This window comes from Heptranchias perlo, chromosome 2 (genome assembly GCF_035084215.1).
Source record: "Heptranchias perlo isolate sHepPer1 chromosome 2, sHepPer1.hap1, whole genome shotgun sequence".
NCBI classification, from domain to species: Eukaryota; Metazoa; Chordata; class Chondrichthyes; order Hexanchiformes; family Hexanchidae; genus Heptranchias; species Heptranchias perlo.
Window position 1 is genome coordinate 49,443,542 of NC_090326.1, and position 19,418 is coordinate 49,462,959.

General features: G+C 41.5%; 1 protein-coding gene across 2 annotated transcripts; it reads right to left on the reverse strand.

The window, feature by feature from the left end:
• Positions 1–671: 671 nt before the first annotated feature.
• Positions 672–19,255, reverse strand: c2h5orf22 (chromosome 2 C5orf22 homolog). Of its 2 annotated transcripts, XM_068001878.1 has the most exons (9): positions 19,048–19,255; positions 15,152–15,297; positions 12,497–12,646; positions 11,148–11,628; positions 9,090–9,155; positions 5,164–5,285; positions 3,478–3,544; positions 2,470–2,609; positions 672–900 (listed from the first exon to the last, which is right to left on the reverse strand). In XM_068001878.1, exons 1-9 carry the CDS (start codon positions 19,117–19,119, stop codon positions 789–791), a joined length of 1,356 nt encoding a protein of 451 aa, XP_067857979.1. In that variant the 5' UTR covers positions 19,120–19,255; the 3' UTR covers positions 672–788. The 2 variants fall into 2 exon arrangements, with proteins under 2 accessions (XP_067857979.1, XP_067857980.1); XM_068001879.1 differs by lacking the exon at positions 19,048–19,255 and having other exon boundaries at positions 15,147–15,212.
• Positions 19,256–19,418: the final 163 nt, after the last annotated feature.

Consider the following 19,418-nt stretch of genomic DNA (forward strand, 5'->3'; position numbering starts at 1 on the left):
TTGGTCAGATGGAAGGGCTCACAGCTGAGTCCAGCCTGGTCCTCATCTGACATTCACACATATGCAGGAGTGGGAACCCTAGCTGATTTATACCCCTCCCAGCCCAGCCTAGTATCACTGATGTAAATTGTAGCTTCACCACTGCCACCACCTCAGTGGAGATCAACTAATGCAGCAGAAAGAGGAATTGAACCTTTTGTTGTCTGCAGAGCTCACTGTCACACCATGTGGTGCATTTACCTACAGAGATAACAAGGAAACCCTATTGTGAGTTAAAGTAGTTTTGCAGTCTGTATAGTGTTACAGACACAAATGGAAACATGTTATTCCTCTCAAGGACTGAGGCATTGTCCCCATTAGGAACAGCAGCCAACTGTTGGCAGGCAAATGTGTTTAATGCATCTTTAGTGCAGTTTAAAAAAATTGTTTTTTTTTAAAATAAAAAGTACTGTGGGAAAATACCCTCCTGCCCAAATGCTGATCCAACCAGCTGAAAATAGGGTCAGTGCATCCCCTGCACAGCAAAGATCAGAAACATGTAAGCATAATGTTACCAATTTTATTTACAGTAGTCAAAAAACAAAATCATTCATCACGCAGATTTCCTTTCTAACTAAAACTGCTAAGTCTAACAAGACTTGAAATAAAGATCAAGAACAAGCATATAATAGTATTGTTGTTAAAAGTATAATTTATTCATTAAATAAAATTCTGATCAACAAATTAAACAATGCCCTGGTTATGTTTTCTGGCCAGGATATGAGGATATGAAGTGAAGTTTGACACATTCAGTATTGTAAGTGGACATCTAAAGAGCCATAGCAGGAGCGTAGCACCCTTAACATCCTCTCCTGAATAGAGTCCACCTGCTCAGAAGGACAGTAATCATCCAAGCTGGACCTGAAACGTTAGCATAGCACTGGTTACATATTTGCTGAACAAGCAATTCCACACAGAATCTGTAAATAAATCAGCTCTAAGTAAATTGTAGTTTGGAGAAAGCTTTAATGAAAATTAAGATCATAAGAGATAGGAGCAGGAGTAGGCCATTCGGCTCCTCGAGCCTGCTCCGCCATTTAGTGAGATCATGGCTGATCTGATTTTTACCTCAACTCCACTTTCCTGCCCTTTCCCTATATGCTTTGACTCCCTTGCTGATCAAAAATTTGTATAACTCAGTCTTGAATGTATTCAATGACTCAGCCTCCACAGCTTTTTGGGGTAAAGAATTCCAAAGATTCACGACCTTCAGGGAGAAGAAATTCCTCCTCATTTCCGTCTTAAATGGGCGACCCCTTATTCTGAGACTATGCCCCCTAGTTTGAGATTCCCCCTTTGGGGTAACATCTTCTCAGCATCTATCCTATCGAGTCCCCTCAGAATCTTGTATGTTTCAATAAGATCTCCTCTCATTATACTAAACTCCAATGAGTATAGACCCAACCTGTTCAATCTTTCCTCATAAGGCAACCCTTCCATACCCAGAATCAACCTAGTGATCCTTCTCTGAACTGCCTCCAATGCAAGTATGTCCTTCCTTAAATAAGGGCACCAGAACTGTACGCAGTACTCCAGGTGTGGTCTCACCAGCACCCTGTACAGTTGTAGTATGACTTCCCTGCTTTTATACTCCATCCCCCTAGAAATAAAGGCCAATATTCCATTTGCCTTCAAACAGTATCAAACAGTAATACAAATTATTGCTTTACCACTCATGTTAAATATCAGTTAAAAACATTTGGGTTAATACAAGGTTGTACAGCCAACAAACAGCATATTGAGGCTTCGATGTATCTTGGCTGGCACAGAGTGCCAATCGTTAAATTGCCTGTGGTTGATACAACAGCTATCTGCTGATTGGCTTCATGCTGTCTGTGGAAACCCACATTAACTGTCAATGTAGAGGAAAGAAAAAGAACTCGCATTTATATAGTGCCTTTCACAACCTCAGGACATTCCCAAAGCACTTCACACTAATGAAGTGCTTTTGAAATGTAGTTACTGCTGTAGGAAATGCACATGTGTCCCACAAACAGCAATGTGGTAATGACCAGATAATCTGTTTCAGTGATGTTGGTTGAGGGATAAATATTCAGCCAGGACAGAGGAGAACTCCCCTGCTCTTCTTTGAAATAGTGCCATGGGATCTTTTACGTCCACCCGAGGTAGTTTAACGTCTCATCTGGAAGACTGGATTTGAACTCTTCTCCCAGAGATCAAAAAAAAATTGACATTGTGTTAACCCACGCCATCCACGGATTACATTGTTTGGAGGGAGAAAGAGGAAAGAAGTGGAGTATATGTTTGTGTGAAGAGTTCTTTTCCCGCTTCCTACCCAACATTTACCACCTTCTTCAAGGTGACATCAGTGCTCACAGATAGGATAAGAGAACAGATCATAGAATAAATGGCTTTGCATCAAGTTGTGCACAGAATTACAAGCACTGTACTGAAGTAACTTTTTCATACCTTGCTATAGTTATGAGGGTCGGCCTGGGCAAATCTTTAAATAACCGTTTTACAGAAGACATGAGGTTGTCTATCTCTTCCTCAGTGCTAACATGGTGAGGCAGTTCTGAATAATCACAAGTCAGGCCAGCCTGATGAACCTGGAAATGAAAACCAGTCAGCAGATGCTCAGTGCATTATTAAGCTCAGGTCAAAACAATGCTGCAGTGTTAACAAAATTTTTTCTACTTATAAATTCACTCATATAAGTTTTAATTTAAATTTAAAATTAAAACTCACACAATGCCCTCCCCTCCTCAGCTGGTTCAGTGAGTAGCTGAATCATACAGATCAGGAAAGGGCCAGACACATTCCTCAGTGCATGAGAGAAGTAGAGGCACTAAAATTGGCCTCACCTCTTCTGGGTTTGGGGGGTGTTAGCGTATGGATGCAACTGAGGACAGGATCAGGCTTGGCTGTGATGCTGTCCATGGTTGAACAGCTTGTTGGCACTCACTGCTCAGGTTCACACATGGAGAATGATTACTTGGGCAAGATAATGGAGGGCTGACTGGTGCGTTTCAAACTGCACTCCAGCTGGGAGCCCATGTCTCTGGAGAAGAGGACAAAAACTAGGTAGAAGAAAAAAAAAAGTAGCAACACAGGATAGTATTTTTTGCTACATTCTAGACTATAATATTTAGAAATCAGCTAAGTTTAATACTGAAGAATTACGTGAAACATTCCTTTACTTTTAGTGCTCTCAGAATTACTAAGATTCACCATCCTACCCTGTACCTTTGCCCTCAAGAGTTCAGTCAATGTAAATTAAAATTTCAGGTTTTACTCATCCTAAAACTGGGATATATCCACCTGTTTAAAAAAATACATGGTCTATAGGTATGGCTCTTCATTGAATGAGGGCAATTTACAGGTAGTCTGCCTAGGAGTCTCACTAATTTAATCCAGCAGCCTTGTGCTGCATTTTGGAGTAGTCAAACAACACAGATGGGATGCTGCATTACCTACCATTTCATAGTCGGGCGTCCCCATCCTCTCCTTTAGACTCACCACAAGCTGAGCCAGCATTTCCATGCTATAAATACATTTAAAATTCCAATGAGACAATTACTGTAACGTAGGAGTGGGTTTTGGAACGCAATCAAAAAACCAGTATAATGTATGCATGGATGTGCAAATGTCACTGTAAATTGAAAAAGAAATGACGACCACAGTATTTACTTAGGTGGTGTACTTTGACCTTTACTGACTGGATTCATTTTCAAATATTTTCTCCAGCTTAAAAGTAGGGCTTGTGGATCAACAACTTTGTTGTTTTTAATCTGAAATTTAGTGAGATCCAATTTTTGATATCAATGTGCAATATTTTGTATCATTTTGAACACCTTATACCATCAGTTTCTTTAAAGCCATAGCATTAAATGAAAAAGTTAAAACTCATTTCTTCCAGGTAACTTCATTAATTTACACTCTTCCCCCTCTCCCAGCTGATCTTCACCAGCTAGGAGCTCGCATCGGCAATTCGTACAGAGGTCAGCAGCTCCTGAAGGATTGTCTGCGCATTTGAATTAATGCGGGGACAAAATTCTGTGGAGCTTGCTAACTTCCATGGCCAAATTCCCCAATGCATGTCTGGGGGTGAAACACTGCTTTGGGAAGCCAAATCTGTAAAATTTATAACAAAAGCAAAATACTGCAGATGCTGGAAATCTGAAATATTTTGTAAAATCTATCCTCTACTTTTAACTGGGGCTTCAGGAGGGACAGTTGGACCCTCAAAATAGAAGGTTAGTGATTTGACAATTTCACGAGTTACCTTACAAATAGCTCCAAGAAAGAAATTTAAAGTGCTTATTTGAATTTGCAATCAAGCTTCTCACACCTGTCTCAAACTGTAAAAAGGAATAAAACACCAAACATGTACATCACACACATTTTCCTCTTGCTTCCAGGCGCACAGGGGATGTAAAGATGACAAGCATCACCAGTGTTCTTCAAAAGGACTTAAAAGGATTACGGGCCACCACCTTTAGCTTCATAGTTAATAACTGGTATTTTAAAAGGCTCTTTTTGGGGACGGGTGAAAAAGGAGATTTTTGTTGCGTTTTCCTAAGCAAGCGCCCAATAAATCTAACTGGTAAAATGTTGAGTCAATTGGGTTCTTTCTTGAAAGTCAATACTATTTGAAAATGAAAAAGGTAGTTTACTTGCTGCTATACTAAGCCAATACATGGAGAAATGAAATTTTTTAAAAACAGTAATTTAAAAAACAGAAGCTTTGTCTGCAATAGAATTAATTAATAAATAAAAAGTGATGCGGCCCTGTATGCAGTACTACAGATAATGCTTTGGCATTCCAACCAGTTGTCAAGTTTCAACAGATACTCAGATGGGCTGCTGTTTTTGGAACACTGCACTGAAGAGTGCTTATCTTGGGAGGCGTGGTTGGGCAGGGGAAACCAGCAGGACCAGTCCCAGCAGCTAATCATCAAATCACACGGAGTTGGTCATGGTGCAGTGGCCTACTCACCTAACTGGAGGAGCAAATCTGGAAGAATGAGAGGGATAGGAAGGAGAAGGGATGTATGGAAGAGAATTAAATGCGTAAAAGCAATAGAATCAAATGCAACTAAACAAATTACTGTCAGAGAAACATGGCAGTATGTGGGATAGCTTAGTATTTATTTTCTTTACCCAGGGATTGCTGCCCACTTCTGTACATTCTCTTCACTGTCATCTTCGCACAGGTCTGCAAATGCAGCTTCCATATCCTCCAATTGTCTTGTACGAGCTTCCACACAATCGATCAAGACCTCCTAGGCATGATAAATATGCAGATTTGGTTTAGATGCAGTGAGGAAGTACTGTTATTCATGACAACAAGGGGGTTAGTACAATAGTGGGTCTCCTATAGCTTAAGTCAGGATACTTCTTTTTTTTAAAAAAAGGAAAGGATTATATGATTATGGCTTTGCTGCTGTTGGAAATAAACTGAATGTTAGGTTAAAACATAAATGAATGTAAAATAGATTTGCTATCTTAGGTCATCGCTGAAGGAGTTCCTCAGGGCAGTGTCATGGGCCTAACCATCTTCAGCTGCTTCATCAATGACCTTCCCTCCATTACAAGGTCAGAACTGGGGATGTTCGCTGATGATTGCACGGTGTTCAGCTCCATTCACACCCTTCAGAAAATGAAGCAGTCTGTGCCCACATGCAGCAAGACCTGGACAATATCCAGGCTTGGGCTGATAACTGGCAAGTAACATTCGCACCACACAAGTGCCAGGCGATGACCATCTCCAACGAGAGAGTCTAACCACCTCCCCTTGACATACAACGGCATTACCATCACCGAATACCCCACCATCAACATCCTGTGGTCACTACTGACCAGAAACTTAACTGGACCAGCCACATAAATACTGTGGCTACAAGAGCAGGTCAGAGGCTGGGTATTCGGCGCAAGTGACTCACCTCCTGACTCCCCAAAGCCTTTCCACCATCTACAAGGCACAAGTCAGGAGTGTGATGGAATACTCTCCACTTGCCTGGATGAGTGCAGCTCCAACAATACTCAAGAAGCTCAACACCACCCAGGATAAAGCAGCCCGCTTGATTGGCACCCCATCCACCGCCCTAAACATTCACTCCCTTCACCACCAGCGCACTGTGGCTGCAGTGTGTACCATCCACAGGATGCACTGCAGCAACTCGCCAAGGCTTCTTTGACAGCACCTCCCAAACCCGTGACCTCTACCACCTAGAAGGACGAGAACAGCAGGCGCATGGGAACAACACCACCTGCACGTTCCCCTCCAAGTCACACACCATCCCGACTTGGAAACATATCGCCGTTCCTTCATCGTCGCTGGGTCAAAATCCTGGAACTCCCAACCTAACAGCACTTTGGGAGAACCTTCACATGGACTGCAGCGGTTCAAGGCGGCTCACCACCACCTTCTCAAGGGCAATTAGGGATTAGCAATAAATGCTGGCCTTGCCAGCGATGCCCACATCCTGTGAATGAACAAAAAAAAGCCCAATCCTGGATTCACATATACAGCTGCACATCTCTTATTGGAAGCCAGGTGAGGCAGATGGATAATTTGCTTTACAAGGCATTACTTACTATGTAGAATCCTAAAGTATCTATTCCAGTCTGGTGCTCATCCTGACAATCCACCATTTTTCCCTTTTTTTTGTTTTTCTATCAAGAAAAATGTTCATAACCTCATTGGGTTAAATTGAATGGGTGACTGAGATGAGCTAGGTGACATTAACATATTTCCAAGCGGAAATACGGAATTCACTTATGTATCCTTTTATTTAATGGGGTGATAAACAGTATGCGTCAAGCGTTTTTAAAAAAAATAAATCAAATGTCTTAGCGATGGCTATCACCTTTGCACAGTAAGGCTTCACATTGATGTGTTAGCGGCTCAACATACAACATACTCCACCCGAAAGCTGCCTCATGCCCAGAACATGTTCTTTAACCTGCATTATCAATGTTGTAGCACCAGCATTCTGGCCATTTTTATGAATCATATTTTAAATCCAATACCCCCAAGAACTATATTGTTTGACAAGCTTGTGGGAGTGGCTTAGGGAATAGGCAGGAGTTTTGAGCCAGGCTAACCTAAGGTGCATTCATATACAAACGGACATTTCACACTGACAGGCTGGGTGGAAGGGAACCCAGGCCGATTGACGTCTTCACCATTTAACATGATTACTGGAAACAATACCCCGAGAGGTAACTCAGAGACAGTCAGTTCCAACCGAAACTGGTGGAAGGCAGGAGATGGCCGGCCCGTTGTCTTCCAGGAGAGAAGCCAGTTGAGCAAGATCGGCTTGAGGTCGAAATCCATTACCTGCTAACGGGGGCATCAACTCAGGAAACGACAGACACCCAGTAATCAGCACCCATTGTCTCTCTAGGTGCAAGGCCTGGGAGTGGGAAAATGAAATAGCATTTTTCACAAAGATTTCAAAGGTAATGAGTCACTCCAGACCACCGGGGTGGGGAGGGGGGGGGGGGGGGGGGGGGGGCGGCGGTGTCCAGACAGATCACCTGAGTCAATACATCGATTAGTATTGGTGGGAGAAAAGGTGATGGGTTTCGAGGATATAAGGAGCTGTTGGGCAACGGTTCCTAGCTCGGCTCTGCTCTCTCTTCTCCTCTGCATCAATCTACAGCGAGTCTCCCGAGTGGGGCTCGGCTCGATTCAACGGAACACCGCCAGAAGCTGAGCGCTGCTCTTCATCCCTCATCAACGGACCTCGACTCAAACTGGAACTTGGATGCTGCGTCGATGGTACGGAACCAGGAGCAAGACGTGCAGGAAGAAGCTGCAAGCAACAACGGGCAATCGGGGTGAGCATATTACCTGCGCCTACACATCCACAAGACCACTTAGCTGTGTGAGGGGGAGATTGTAAATCCCAACCAAACCATGGAGGGTTTTAGTGCTGGGGGGTGGGGGTCCTGTGTTAGTTTATTTCACGGGAGGGTTCTCTTATTAGGCCGTGGTAATTTAGCACGGTAGGGATTATTGGACAAGCTTGGGTTTTACTGTTTGTACTGTTTACTAGTGTCATTGTTAATCTTATTAAACACAATACGGTTGAGCCTGAAAACGTGTGTCCGAGTCTGATCTGTCCTTATAATCCCTCTCGTTCCAGAACTTATAGTAAGAGGTGTGTTTTCAGTACGCCCGAGAAAACCACTTACAATGTGGACTGTGTTACCATTTGCAACCACCATCCACCCCTTCCTGCATTAACCTGACAACTATGGCTGACTTCTATATTAAAATGAATCACATCACCGACTAGAATTTATTAGACAGGAGAACAAAGAAAATAATCAGACATTATTGTTGTAAGAATCTATATTTGTTACTGCAGTTAGATTTAGTAAAAAGGAAGGGATGTGTAAGATTTTAAACTTAAATTTAGCTCGTACATAGAAACCCATCTCTTTAATATATTCCAAGCTACAGACAGTAATAAAAGTTTTCAATATATAATTTGTTTGGATCAAACTAATAAAAAGATGTGACCCAAGGCAAGACGAACTAAATACCAATTAAATTCTAGGGCTAGGTTATGGATGTATTTTTCACACTAGATTACAATACAACTGCAGTGATAATGAATTGGCTTGGAATAGGGTACAGAAACGGATTAAAGTATGCAGTTACGACTCGGCATCTTCTGTTCTAACATCGTGTTAGAAATATTAGTACACAGAATAAAAGCATGAAACAAAGATTGGAGTGTTAATGTACTAGGGGGTGAGCTTCAATAGCCAATAACAATCCTAACAGTTTAGGAACTTCATAGAATCATACAGCACAGGAGGCGGCCATTCGGCCCATTGTGCCTGTGCCAGCTCTTGGAAAGAGCTATCGAATTAGTCCTCCTCCCCTGCTCTTTCCCTGTACCCCTGCAAATTTTTCCTTTTCAAGTATTTATCCAATTCCCTTTTGAAAGTTACTATTGAATCCGCTTCCACCACCCTTTCAGGCATGAACGCTTTTCATCTCTTAAAACTGGTTCTAAGGGCATAATCTCATGTTGCATTTATAGTATCTCGGTTTGATTTTCACATACCTCATCAGCCTCTTCCCAATCAGGTTTAGTAAAATTGTATAATTGCTTGAGAATCTCATATTCTTCCTGCAGAATGAGACAAAAATGGTTATGGAAGTGTACGCTGCCGTCAACATTTACTGTCTTTCTGAAGTATTTACGGTTAACAGCCTTGCTCACTCCTGATAGTTAGATACCCTTGTTTGAAGGGCAGCTTTGTAATATAATCAGAGAGTGGTGCAAAGCTGTTCTCTGGAAAGAATAATACTTTTTTTAGAAAATATGGGAACCCTGCCTTCCTTCAAAATAGTCACAGAAACATGCAATTGTACGTGCACAAATGCTTAGATAATATTAACAGTGATCTCACTATTATGATGGCAAATCATAATTCCAAGGTGACGAGACACAAAGTGTCGACGTTATATAGAAAGCTGGATTTTTTTTGTTCTCACTGAAGGAAAAAGGTAGCATTAAGTAGCAAAGTTGTTTAATTCAAATTATCTTTTTTTTGCAGTACTAAATTCCCACTTTGCTGTATCTCAATTCAGATCATTGGATAACTTTTTTTAAAAAGCCCAAAAAATGATAGTTATCACCTCTTGTGACCTGGGTTCAAACTCAGTCCAGACCAATGGGCTGCAGGATTGCTGTTGTGAGAATTAAATTGAATTTACTCAAGGAGGGTGAGAGAACCATAAAAGGCTCGTTCTTCCTTAAAGGTCAGACTGTGACCTTGAAGAAATGTCCAACATTTTAAACTTTACCTATTCAGTTACTATCAAATCAAATACCACCTTTGAATGTAAATATATATAATGGTATATAAGGCAATGTCTAATTTGATATGTAAACAGTTGCTGTGTATATTTCAATTTCCAGCAACTCTGCAAGCTTTGATATAAACCAACTCTCTTCCCTCTCACCCAGGGCCTGATTCCACAAACCAGAAAACTACTCTATGGGTACAAATGTGATATGAATAAAGAAAAGAATTTGCATTTATATAGCATCTTTCACAACCTCAGGACGTCACAAGGTGCTTTACAGCTAATGAAGTACTTTTGAAGTGTAGTCACTGTTGTAATGTAGGAAACACAGCAGCCAATTTGCGCACAGCAAGGTCCCACAAACTGCAGCGTGATAAGTGACCAGGTAGTCTGTTTCAGTAATGTTGGCTGAGGGATAAATATTGGCCAGGACACCGGGGAGAAATCCCCTGCTCTTTTTCAAAATAGTGCCGTGGGATCTTTTACGTCCACCCGAGAGGGCAGACAGGGCCTCAGTTTAACCTCTCATCTGAAAGGTGGCACATCCAACAGTGCAGCACTCCCTCAGTACTCAGCAGATGGCACAGAAATCTTAAAGAGTCACAACAATGAGACCTAGACTGTCAGGTAATGAAAGTTGAATGGAGATAAGGAGAGAAGTCAATCTCCACATGTAGCAGAATTTAGGAACCCCAGCTCAAAAAAAAATCACCTACTGATTACCACATCTCAAACATATTCCGATCATGCCCTTAATATCACCCATGCTGAACAATGACTCAGGATACTAATGCCACGACTGACCTTTTATAATATCCAATATCTAGAGCTTCCTGGGCCTACTTAAAGATTTCTTCACTACCTGCAGTATCTGTGCAGATCAGCCCACCTTTAATTGTTGGCATATTATTTTATTCCTATGCTTTGGTAATCTAGGCCTCTTCCGAAAGACTTTTTTGTGATGACCTCCCAAAAACAACACAAAGCCTTTAACAGAAGAGCCAATACAGCTGGAGCAGTGAAAATGAGGATCACTAGAACCCCATATTGGGAGAGATAGGGAGAGAAAAACAACCCAAACCAGGACATCTGCCTGCCTGCTCCCAATTGAGCTCACATCAATGATCTATTCCAATCTTTTCTCCATGTACAATACCATTTGAAAACCATATACTCCCCTACCAGCATACTCAATGCAAACACAAGACAAACTAATTAAACTCAAATCGTTAAAAGCAGAGTTAAAATTTTGTAACTTTTTCCTTAAAAAAACTAGATCGAAGTCATAAATAAGAAAAATACAATGTACCGTGGTATACATTTCTTTAAAAGGATTTTTAACTGAAAAGAAATCTAAGTCAATATCAAGGATGTAGGCATCTCTTTTGTCCAAGACATGAAGGAGATCCTTAACAATTTCATCCTGCTGATGTTCACTTTCAGAAGTTGTTGATGCTTTGCACTGTTGACTGGTTTCCTGAACACTTCTCCCACTAGTGGAGGACATAATTGTATGCCTGCTGTCATCACAAGGTTTGCATTTAGACTTCTGATTATTCACTTTGGATGATGTAGAGCACACAGCTTCAGACAAATCTTCTTCATTAGTCAAACGTTCTAATTTTGGTTTCTTGGCAGTTGATTCTCCGATTTCCTCGTCATAGACTTTGTGGCTCTGCTCCAGTGGGTCTATTTTGATGACCTGTAATCCTAGCGCTTTCCTGTTCTCTAGCAGCTTCTCCGACACGTAGAGGCCATCACTAAGGAAGTAGCTCTCCGTACTAGTAACCCTAAGATAGTGCAGGTAAGAAATACTGTTTAAAAAAGACAACATTGCTGTACTGAAATAAAAAGTAACTCCCACTCTGACTGAGTCACTGGTACATTGGAGATGACACCACACCAAGACCAGACAACTGAAAACTGATTTTTCTTCCTTATTCAGATATTTATTTATTTTGGCCCTTCCTTTTTGTCATCTGCCCCTACCACCTACCATGTATCATCTCTGGCAAAGGCAGCAAGAAGACTGCCTGCTACAGGCTTCGACCAGAGTGGTGCAGAAGTTTCCTTTTACTGTGGGGAACTACCTGCCTCTGCTCTGTGCTTCTGCACCCAAAATTGGCAATTCGCCAAGTGGAGAATTGCAGGTGCAAACCCGTGTCCTGTTATCACTTTGTAAAGCAGCAGGTTAATGGATTGTGCCATTGATTACTGCTCATTATCATGGAAAACACTGCACACAACTCTGACAGGTCAGCAGGATAACATTCAGGTACACCATCTCACTACTGCACAGCTGACATTTTTACAGTATTCCAATACTAGGCTCAGATATATTTCTCACATGGTCTGTACCAAAACAAAAACAAAAAAAAAAATCGATAAATCAGTTTTAATGAAATCGTGCGGTAGCTTTTTTATTGAGATTAAAAGGATTAATAAAACAAGAGGAAACACAATTAAAATAAGAAGTTAATTACAATAGTCCAATTGCTACAGTCCTCTTTTCCAATTGAGATCAATCTGCCAACACAATGCAGACAACTTGACAAGTTTCCAACTGTTCTCTGAACTCATCACCATTACTCAGGTCGGTACTTGACCTCTTGTTATTTTATGAAGGCTAGAATGCTTGTTTGCAAACGATTGCAATACCTGATCGTTTTAGTTGAAGAATCTCTACCAACAAAGAAGCAGTGTTTCCCTTCGGTGATCTGTTGAGCCCAGAATGGGTGAAGCCAAAAAACATGTGAGAAATGGCCAGCGTAAACCACAGGCATGATCCAATTCTCAATGCTTAGATCTCTAGATTTAGGAAAGGGTGGGGAGAAAAGAAAGTTTCATTACTTTTCTATATTTTGTAAAAATCAGTAAGAACCTAAAATATAAACATTAGAATAACGAACTTGTGCTCATACAGAATGCCATTATGTCCTCAGGATGTCTCAAAGGGCATAGTAATCATCAATGGAGCGGTTTCAGCAGCGTGAGGCATTGTGGGTATCCAGCATCACCATTCCAGCCTTGCTAATTTTGGTATTAGAAAGTGCTTCAGCAACGGAGGGAGACCTTGACCAAAACTACTCTCTGACTGATCAATTAGATCACCCCTTAATCTTCTATACTTAAGGGAATACAAGCCTAGTCTTTTTTTATTATCCGTTCATGGGATGTGGGCGTCGCTGGCAAGGCCAGCATTTATTGTCCATCCCTAATTACCCTTGAGAAGGTGGTGACGAGCCGTCTTCTTGATCCGTTGCAGTCTGTGTGGTGACGGTTCTCCCACAGTACTGTCAGGAAGGGAGTTCCAGGATTTTGACCCAGCAATGACGAAGGAATGGCGATATATTTCCAAGTCGGGATGGTGTGTGACTTGGAGGGGAACGTGCAGGTGGTGTTGTTCCCATGTGCCTGCTGCTCTTGTCCTTCTAGGTGGCAGAGGTCGTGGGTTTGGGAGGTGCTGTCAAAGAAGCCTTGGCGAGTTGCTGCAGTGCATCCTGTGGATGGTACCCACTGCTGCCATGGTGAAGGGAGTGAATATTTAGGGTGGTGGATGGGGTACCAATCAAGCGGGCTGCTTTGTCCTGGATGGTGTCAAGCTTCTTGAGTGTTGTTGGAGCTGCACTCATCCAGGCAAGTGGAGAGTATCCCATCATATTCCTGATTTGTGCCTTGTAGATGGTGGAAAGGCTTTGGGGAGTCAGGAGGTGAGTCACTCACCACAGAATACCCAGCCTCTGACCTGCTCTTGTAGCCACAGTATTTATGTGGCTGGTCCAGTTAAGTTTCTGGTCAATGGTGACCCCCAGGATGTTCATGGTGGGGGATTCGGTGATGGTAATGCCGTTGAATGTCAAGGGGAGGTGGTTAGACACTCTCTTGTTGGAGATGGTCATTGCCTGGCACTTGTCTGGCGTGAATGTTACTTGCCACTTATCAGCCCAAGCCTGGATGTTGTCCAGGTCTTGCTGCATGCGGACACGGACTGCTTCATTATCTGAGGCGTTGCGAATGGAACTGAACAATCATCAGCGAACATCCCCATTTCTGACCCAATAATGGAGGGAAGGTCATTGATGAAGCAGCTGAAGATGGTTGGGCCTAGGGCTTTGCCCTGAGGAACTCCTGCAGCAATGTCCTGGGGCTGAGATGATTGGCCTCCAACAACCACTACCATCTTCCTTTGTGCTAGGTATGACTCCAGCCACTGGAGAGATTTCCCCCTGATTCCTCATTGATTTCAGTCTATGCAACTTACCCTCACAGTTGACCCTTTTAGCTCCAATATCATTCTGGTGAAGCTGGTGCTACACCCCTTCCAAGGCCAATATATTCTTCCTAAGGTGCAGTTCAAAAAACTGAACACAGCACACAAGATATGGTCTAACCAGAGCTTTATATAACTTTAGCGTAACTTCCATCCCTTTCTATTCCAGACCCGTTAACATAAAGGCCAGCATTTCATTAGCCTTTCCGATTAATTTTTGCACCTGTCCACTAGTTTAAGAATCGACAATGGATTGATGCACTAATATCAAGACTAGAGTATCTCAAAGTACATTGAAGTACTAGACTGTGCCAACGTGGATTGGAGAAAACAAAAAGTCAGATTAAATCCCAAACATTTTACAATTTAGAAGAGGTTTTTAGTCATGGAGAAGTTGCAGTAGCAAGTTTAAAAAGCCCTACAATATCAGAAAGAACTAAGTAAAGAGTTTAATTTGTTTAGGGAAAATCCTACAGCAGTATCCCCACCTAAAAGAAAACACACAAACATCCGTTGTACAGCACTGCAGAAACCAACGTCAGAGATTAAATACTGCCCTGTGTATTATTTAATAACATTATTCAATTACAACTAATTTCTCCCAAAATCATACTAACCTGATAGTTCTCCAATTACTCTACATCTTGGACCAGTTTTGTTACCGATAAAAACTTAAAACAACTTATTAAAGTAATAGAAGGAAGGGCGGGGGATAGTTCTTTCAGTGAGTAGCACAGGGATAATTGAATGCTCTCACTGTGCAATGAATTTCTAGGATTCTGCAAACACCATTCTGAAGAGCTCCAACAAGCAGAATAGCAGCACTGGCAACTTGTTGAATTGGAATTTAAAAGTTTGGATATGTGTGCAAACTGTCATAATTACATTCTTTCCCACAATAAAACCCACTGGACATTAGCTATATCTATCGTTATCAAACACAAGGTAATTATGAAAAAAAAAGATGCTTTTATGTTAATTCAACAATGACAGAAACACAAATTATGTAAACATTTAAATGCCTCTTAGTCCATTTACATTACCCAAAAAGCAACTCCTTATTAAACACGCTGTCAGCTGACATGTCGACTGGGATTAGAAGGTCTGGATGAGAATCGAGGTGAACCAGGGCAATGTTTTCAATTGGCAAATGCTTTGAACCAATCGCTCGATAGATGTACGGCACCACCTGCAAAGCAGCAACATAAAGAAGGTATTGAGCAATGCTTAAAAGGGTAGATGGGGAGGAGAAGACATTTTTAAATACTGCAGATTATATCACATTCCATCCAGAATCAAATCACACCCAAACAAGTTATTTGCTCCTGGAAATCATTTTGTTGGTGTCAATATCAGGTAAGCCCGAGGAAAAAAGAAAGAAAAACACAGTGACGTGAACCTTCCTGGACCACAAAACATTGATAGTTTTGTTGATCTAAACTTAACAATTGTTATTTAAAAGATTTGTTTACAGACACATATTGTTTAGTTTGGACGAACTGCCTATCATTAATTAGTAATAGTGTTTTCCTAATAGAGGGAAATGGGTGCATGAAGATGCCCTCGTCGCACTGGTGAGAGGGGGCGAAGAAAGAAAAATTACTGAAAGGTGACACTCATTTCTCCCAGATGTTTTGGGGACTGCACTTTTGGATTTATGCTGCTGCTTTTTTTTTGGGGTCTGAGGAAGAACAAGCCAGTCAATTATTTATTTGCATTTCAGTTCTCTTTACAGACTGGGCATCAATCAGACTAGAGTCACTCGCAAGTTGAGTTATCTAGTCAGACCTGTGTGAGTCATATCACATAGGTAGCCACGATATATGGTCAGTGCTTGAAGTTCATTTTTACAGAATTCACTATCCCGAATAATCAAATAATACAACAAAAATTTCAGTAAGGCATATGTCACAACGCTTGAAATTAGCTACACTGCAAATAACTAACCCATTTTATGATGCTATCTGAAATAGAAAACTATGACATACAAAAAATGAAATATCCAATATATTCTAAATTCTTACCAATCTAAGTGATTAAGAGACATAGATAAACTGATCCAATATTGTAGTCACTATTAATAAGGCAACTTGAAGTCCTTGAGCAGATTGCTGTTACAGGATTACTGAGAAACATCAGTACATTTGAAGTGTAGTCACTGTTATAAGTAAACATGGTAGTCAATTGGCATACAGCAAGGTCCCACAAAGAGTAATGCGATAATGACCAAATAATCTGTTTTAGTCATGTTGGTGGAGGGATAAATGTTGGCCAGGACACCGGGCAGAATTCCCCTGCTCTTCTTCGAATAGTGCCATGGGATTTTTGACATTCACCCGAGAGGACAGATGGGACCTCAGTTTAAAGTCTCATCCGAAAGATGCACCTCAGACAGTATAGCACCTTCTGAGCACTGCACTGAAGTGTTGGCTGGGATTGTGCTGCCACTTATGACATGATGCACAACAGCCTATAAAGCTGATGGGGGGAAAGAAACAAGCTTTCAGTGGTAAAATATTACAGTAGCAAGCAGCTCCAATCTCAACCACTACACACAGACAAAATACAATGTTGTTTTCTTTGCATGTTCTGATTTTGAAGTACTGCGCTGATGTGTTTTTAAAACTGCTACTATGCACCCATAATATATTTTGTATATTTCACCATTTATTACCAACTGTAATACAAACTATAGGCCAGTCAGTTTAACCTCAGTGGTGGGGAAACTTTTAGAAATGATAATCTGGAACAGAATTAACAGTCACTTGGACAAGTGTGGATTGATTAGGGAAAGTCAGCAAGGATTTGTTAAAGGCAAATCATGTTTAACTAACTTGATAAGAGTGTTTTGATGAGTAACAGATGAGGGCAATGCAGTTGATGTGGTGTATATGGACTTTCAAAAGGAGTTTGATAAAGTGCCGTATGGTAGCCTTATCATCAAGATTGTGGCCCATGGAATAAAGAGAGCAGTAGCAACATGGATATGGGATTGGCTAAGTGACAGGAAACAGAGAGTAGTGGTGAACGGTTGTTTTTGGACTGGAGGGAGGTGTACAGTGCTGTTCCCCAGAGGTCAGTGCTGGGACCACTGTTTCTTGATATATATTAATGACTTGGACTTGGGTGTATAGGGCACAAACAGTGAGGAGGATAGTGATAGACCTCATGAGGATATAGACAGGCTGGTGGAATGGGCAGACGAAATTTAATGCAGAAAAATGCGAAGTGATACATTTCGGTAGGAAGAACGAGAAGAGGCAATATAAACTAGAGGGCACAATTCTAAAAGGGGTACCGGATCAGAGAGATCTGGGGTATATTTGCATAAATTGTTGAAGGTGGCAAGGCAGGTTGAAAAAGCAGTTAAAAAAGCATATGGGATCCTGGGCTTTATAAATAGAGGCATAGGGTACAAAAGTATGGAAGTCATGATGAACCTTTATAAAACACTGGTTCAGCCACAACTGGAGTATTATGTCCAGTTCTTTAGGCACCGCACTTTAGGAAAGACATAACATCCTTAGAGAGGGTGCAGAAGAGACTTACTAGAATGATTGCAGGGATGAGGAACTTTAGTTATGTGGATAGACTGGAGAAGCTGGGGTTGTTCTCCTTGGAACAGAGACAGTTGCGAGGGGATTTGATAGAGGTATTCAAAATCATGAAAGGTCTAGACAGAGTAGATAGAGAGATACTGTTCCCATTGGTGGTAGGATCAAGAACCAGAGGACATAGATTTAAGGTGACATGAGGAAAAGCTTTTTTTTTTAAACACAGCGAGTGGTTATGATCTGGAATGCACTGCCCGAGGGGGTGGTGGAGGTCGATTCAATCATGGCCTTCAAAAGGGAACTGGATAAGTACTTGAAAGGAAAAAAAATTGCAGGACTACGGGGATAAGGCGAGGGAGTGGGACTAGCTGGATTGTTCTTGCATAGAGCTGGCGCAGACTCGATGGGCCGAAAGGCCTCCTTCCATGCTGTAACCTTTCTATGATTCTAACTGCCTGTTCACCTGTCTAGGCAACTCCCCGGATGTGATACCAGAAGCTGAAAGCATTGAACGTAAAGAATAAAAAAAGAAAGCTACCAATATTTTTCCTACTTTATATACATTTTATGCCCCCAATAGATGCACATTTTAATCAGATTACAATTTTGTAAATGCATACATTGGAATTTATAATATTAAAGTTGGCACAAAGTGCAGACATGAGAATTTTAATAGCTTACGTAGACAGATACACTGGTTTTATTGCTGCTAATGCAATTTATATTCCAATGTGCTGTATTTGGCACAGTATCAAACGTGCAACAAGAACTATCCAGTATGTTATTCACAGGTTTACCATATTAAAATCAATTACAAATCAAACACCAAGTTCCCAAGTATCACAGAATACAGGTTTAAAAATTGTTCTGCACATTCTCCATAGTCTGGCTCTCTCCACTCTTAATAATGGGGACCAAATAATGGAAAGAATAAGCTGTGTGTAGTTCAAAGCGTCTTTGCAATATAAATTAACAGCGAATAATAAATTATAAAAGAGGCCGTACTTATATAGCAAAACTATACAATTGCACGTTTCCGTTTTGTTATTAGCTGACTAACAGCAGAAAGGAACAGAGGTGGTGGGAGCAGAAATCATGGTTCACGCGGCGTTGTAAAATTCATCAAAGAGCCCGATGTTCTCTTTCTGGAACGCGCAGCAAACAAGATACCGGGACAACGTTCTAATACCGGGACAACATTCGAATACCGGGGCGACGTTCTAATACCGGGACAACATTCGAATACCGGGGCGACGTTCTAATACCAGGACAACGTTCGAATACCGGGGCGACGTTCTAATACCAGGACAACGTTCGAATACCGGGGCGACGTTCTAATTCGAGTTGCACTTGTCAGCTGTAGTCCGCAGACAGGCCGCACTTACATCGTGATGATCCTCCACTATCCACACCGGGAGCTCTTTGTACCAACGCAAACAGGAGGCAGCGCTGCTCATAACTCGGACCGCTTCCAATAGCAGTATGCGAAACACCAGGCCTCTTTCTCCCTTCTTTACACACAGCCAGAGCTTACACTCCGGGGGGAACAAAACTTGCGACGGACTTTTTTCTTCATATCTGATTGGACGGGAACGAGCCCTCTTCCGTAAATGTGCCGGAGTGAAAAACGCAACACGGTGACCGTTCCTAACTTTTTAAAAACATTGTCTGTTTAAAGGATAAAAAAAATGAATTCCCTTGGGAACTTATTCTTTAACAGGAAATTGGCGCTCCTTTTACACTTGGGTAATTTGTA

What these genes read in the sequence shown, in the direction of transcription:
- c2h5orf22 (XM_068001878.1), bottom strand. Translation starts at nt 19,119, where the DNA reads ATGAGCAGCGCTGCCTCCTGTTTGCGTTGGTACAAAGAGCTCCCGGTG. An exon ending in TCTTCAACTAAAACGATCAG is followed by an intron (nt 11,629 to 12,496) that starts GTATTGCAATCG and finishes GCACTATCTTAG; the next exon opens with GGTTACTAGTACGGAGAGCT. An exon ending in TTAAAGAAATGTATACCACG is followed by an intron (nt 9,156 to 11,147) that starts GTACATTGTATT and finishes CTCATTCTGCAG; the next exon opens with GAAGAATATGAGATTCTCAA.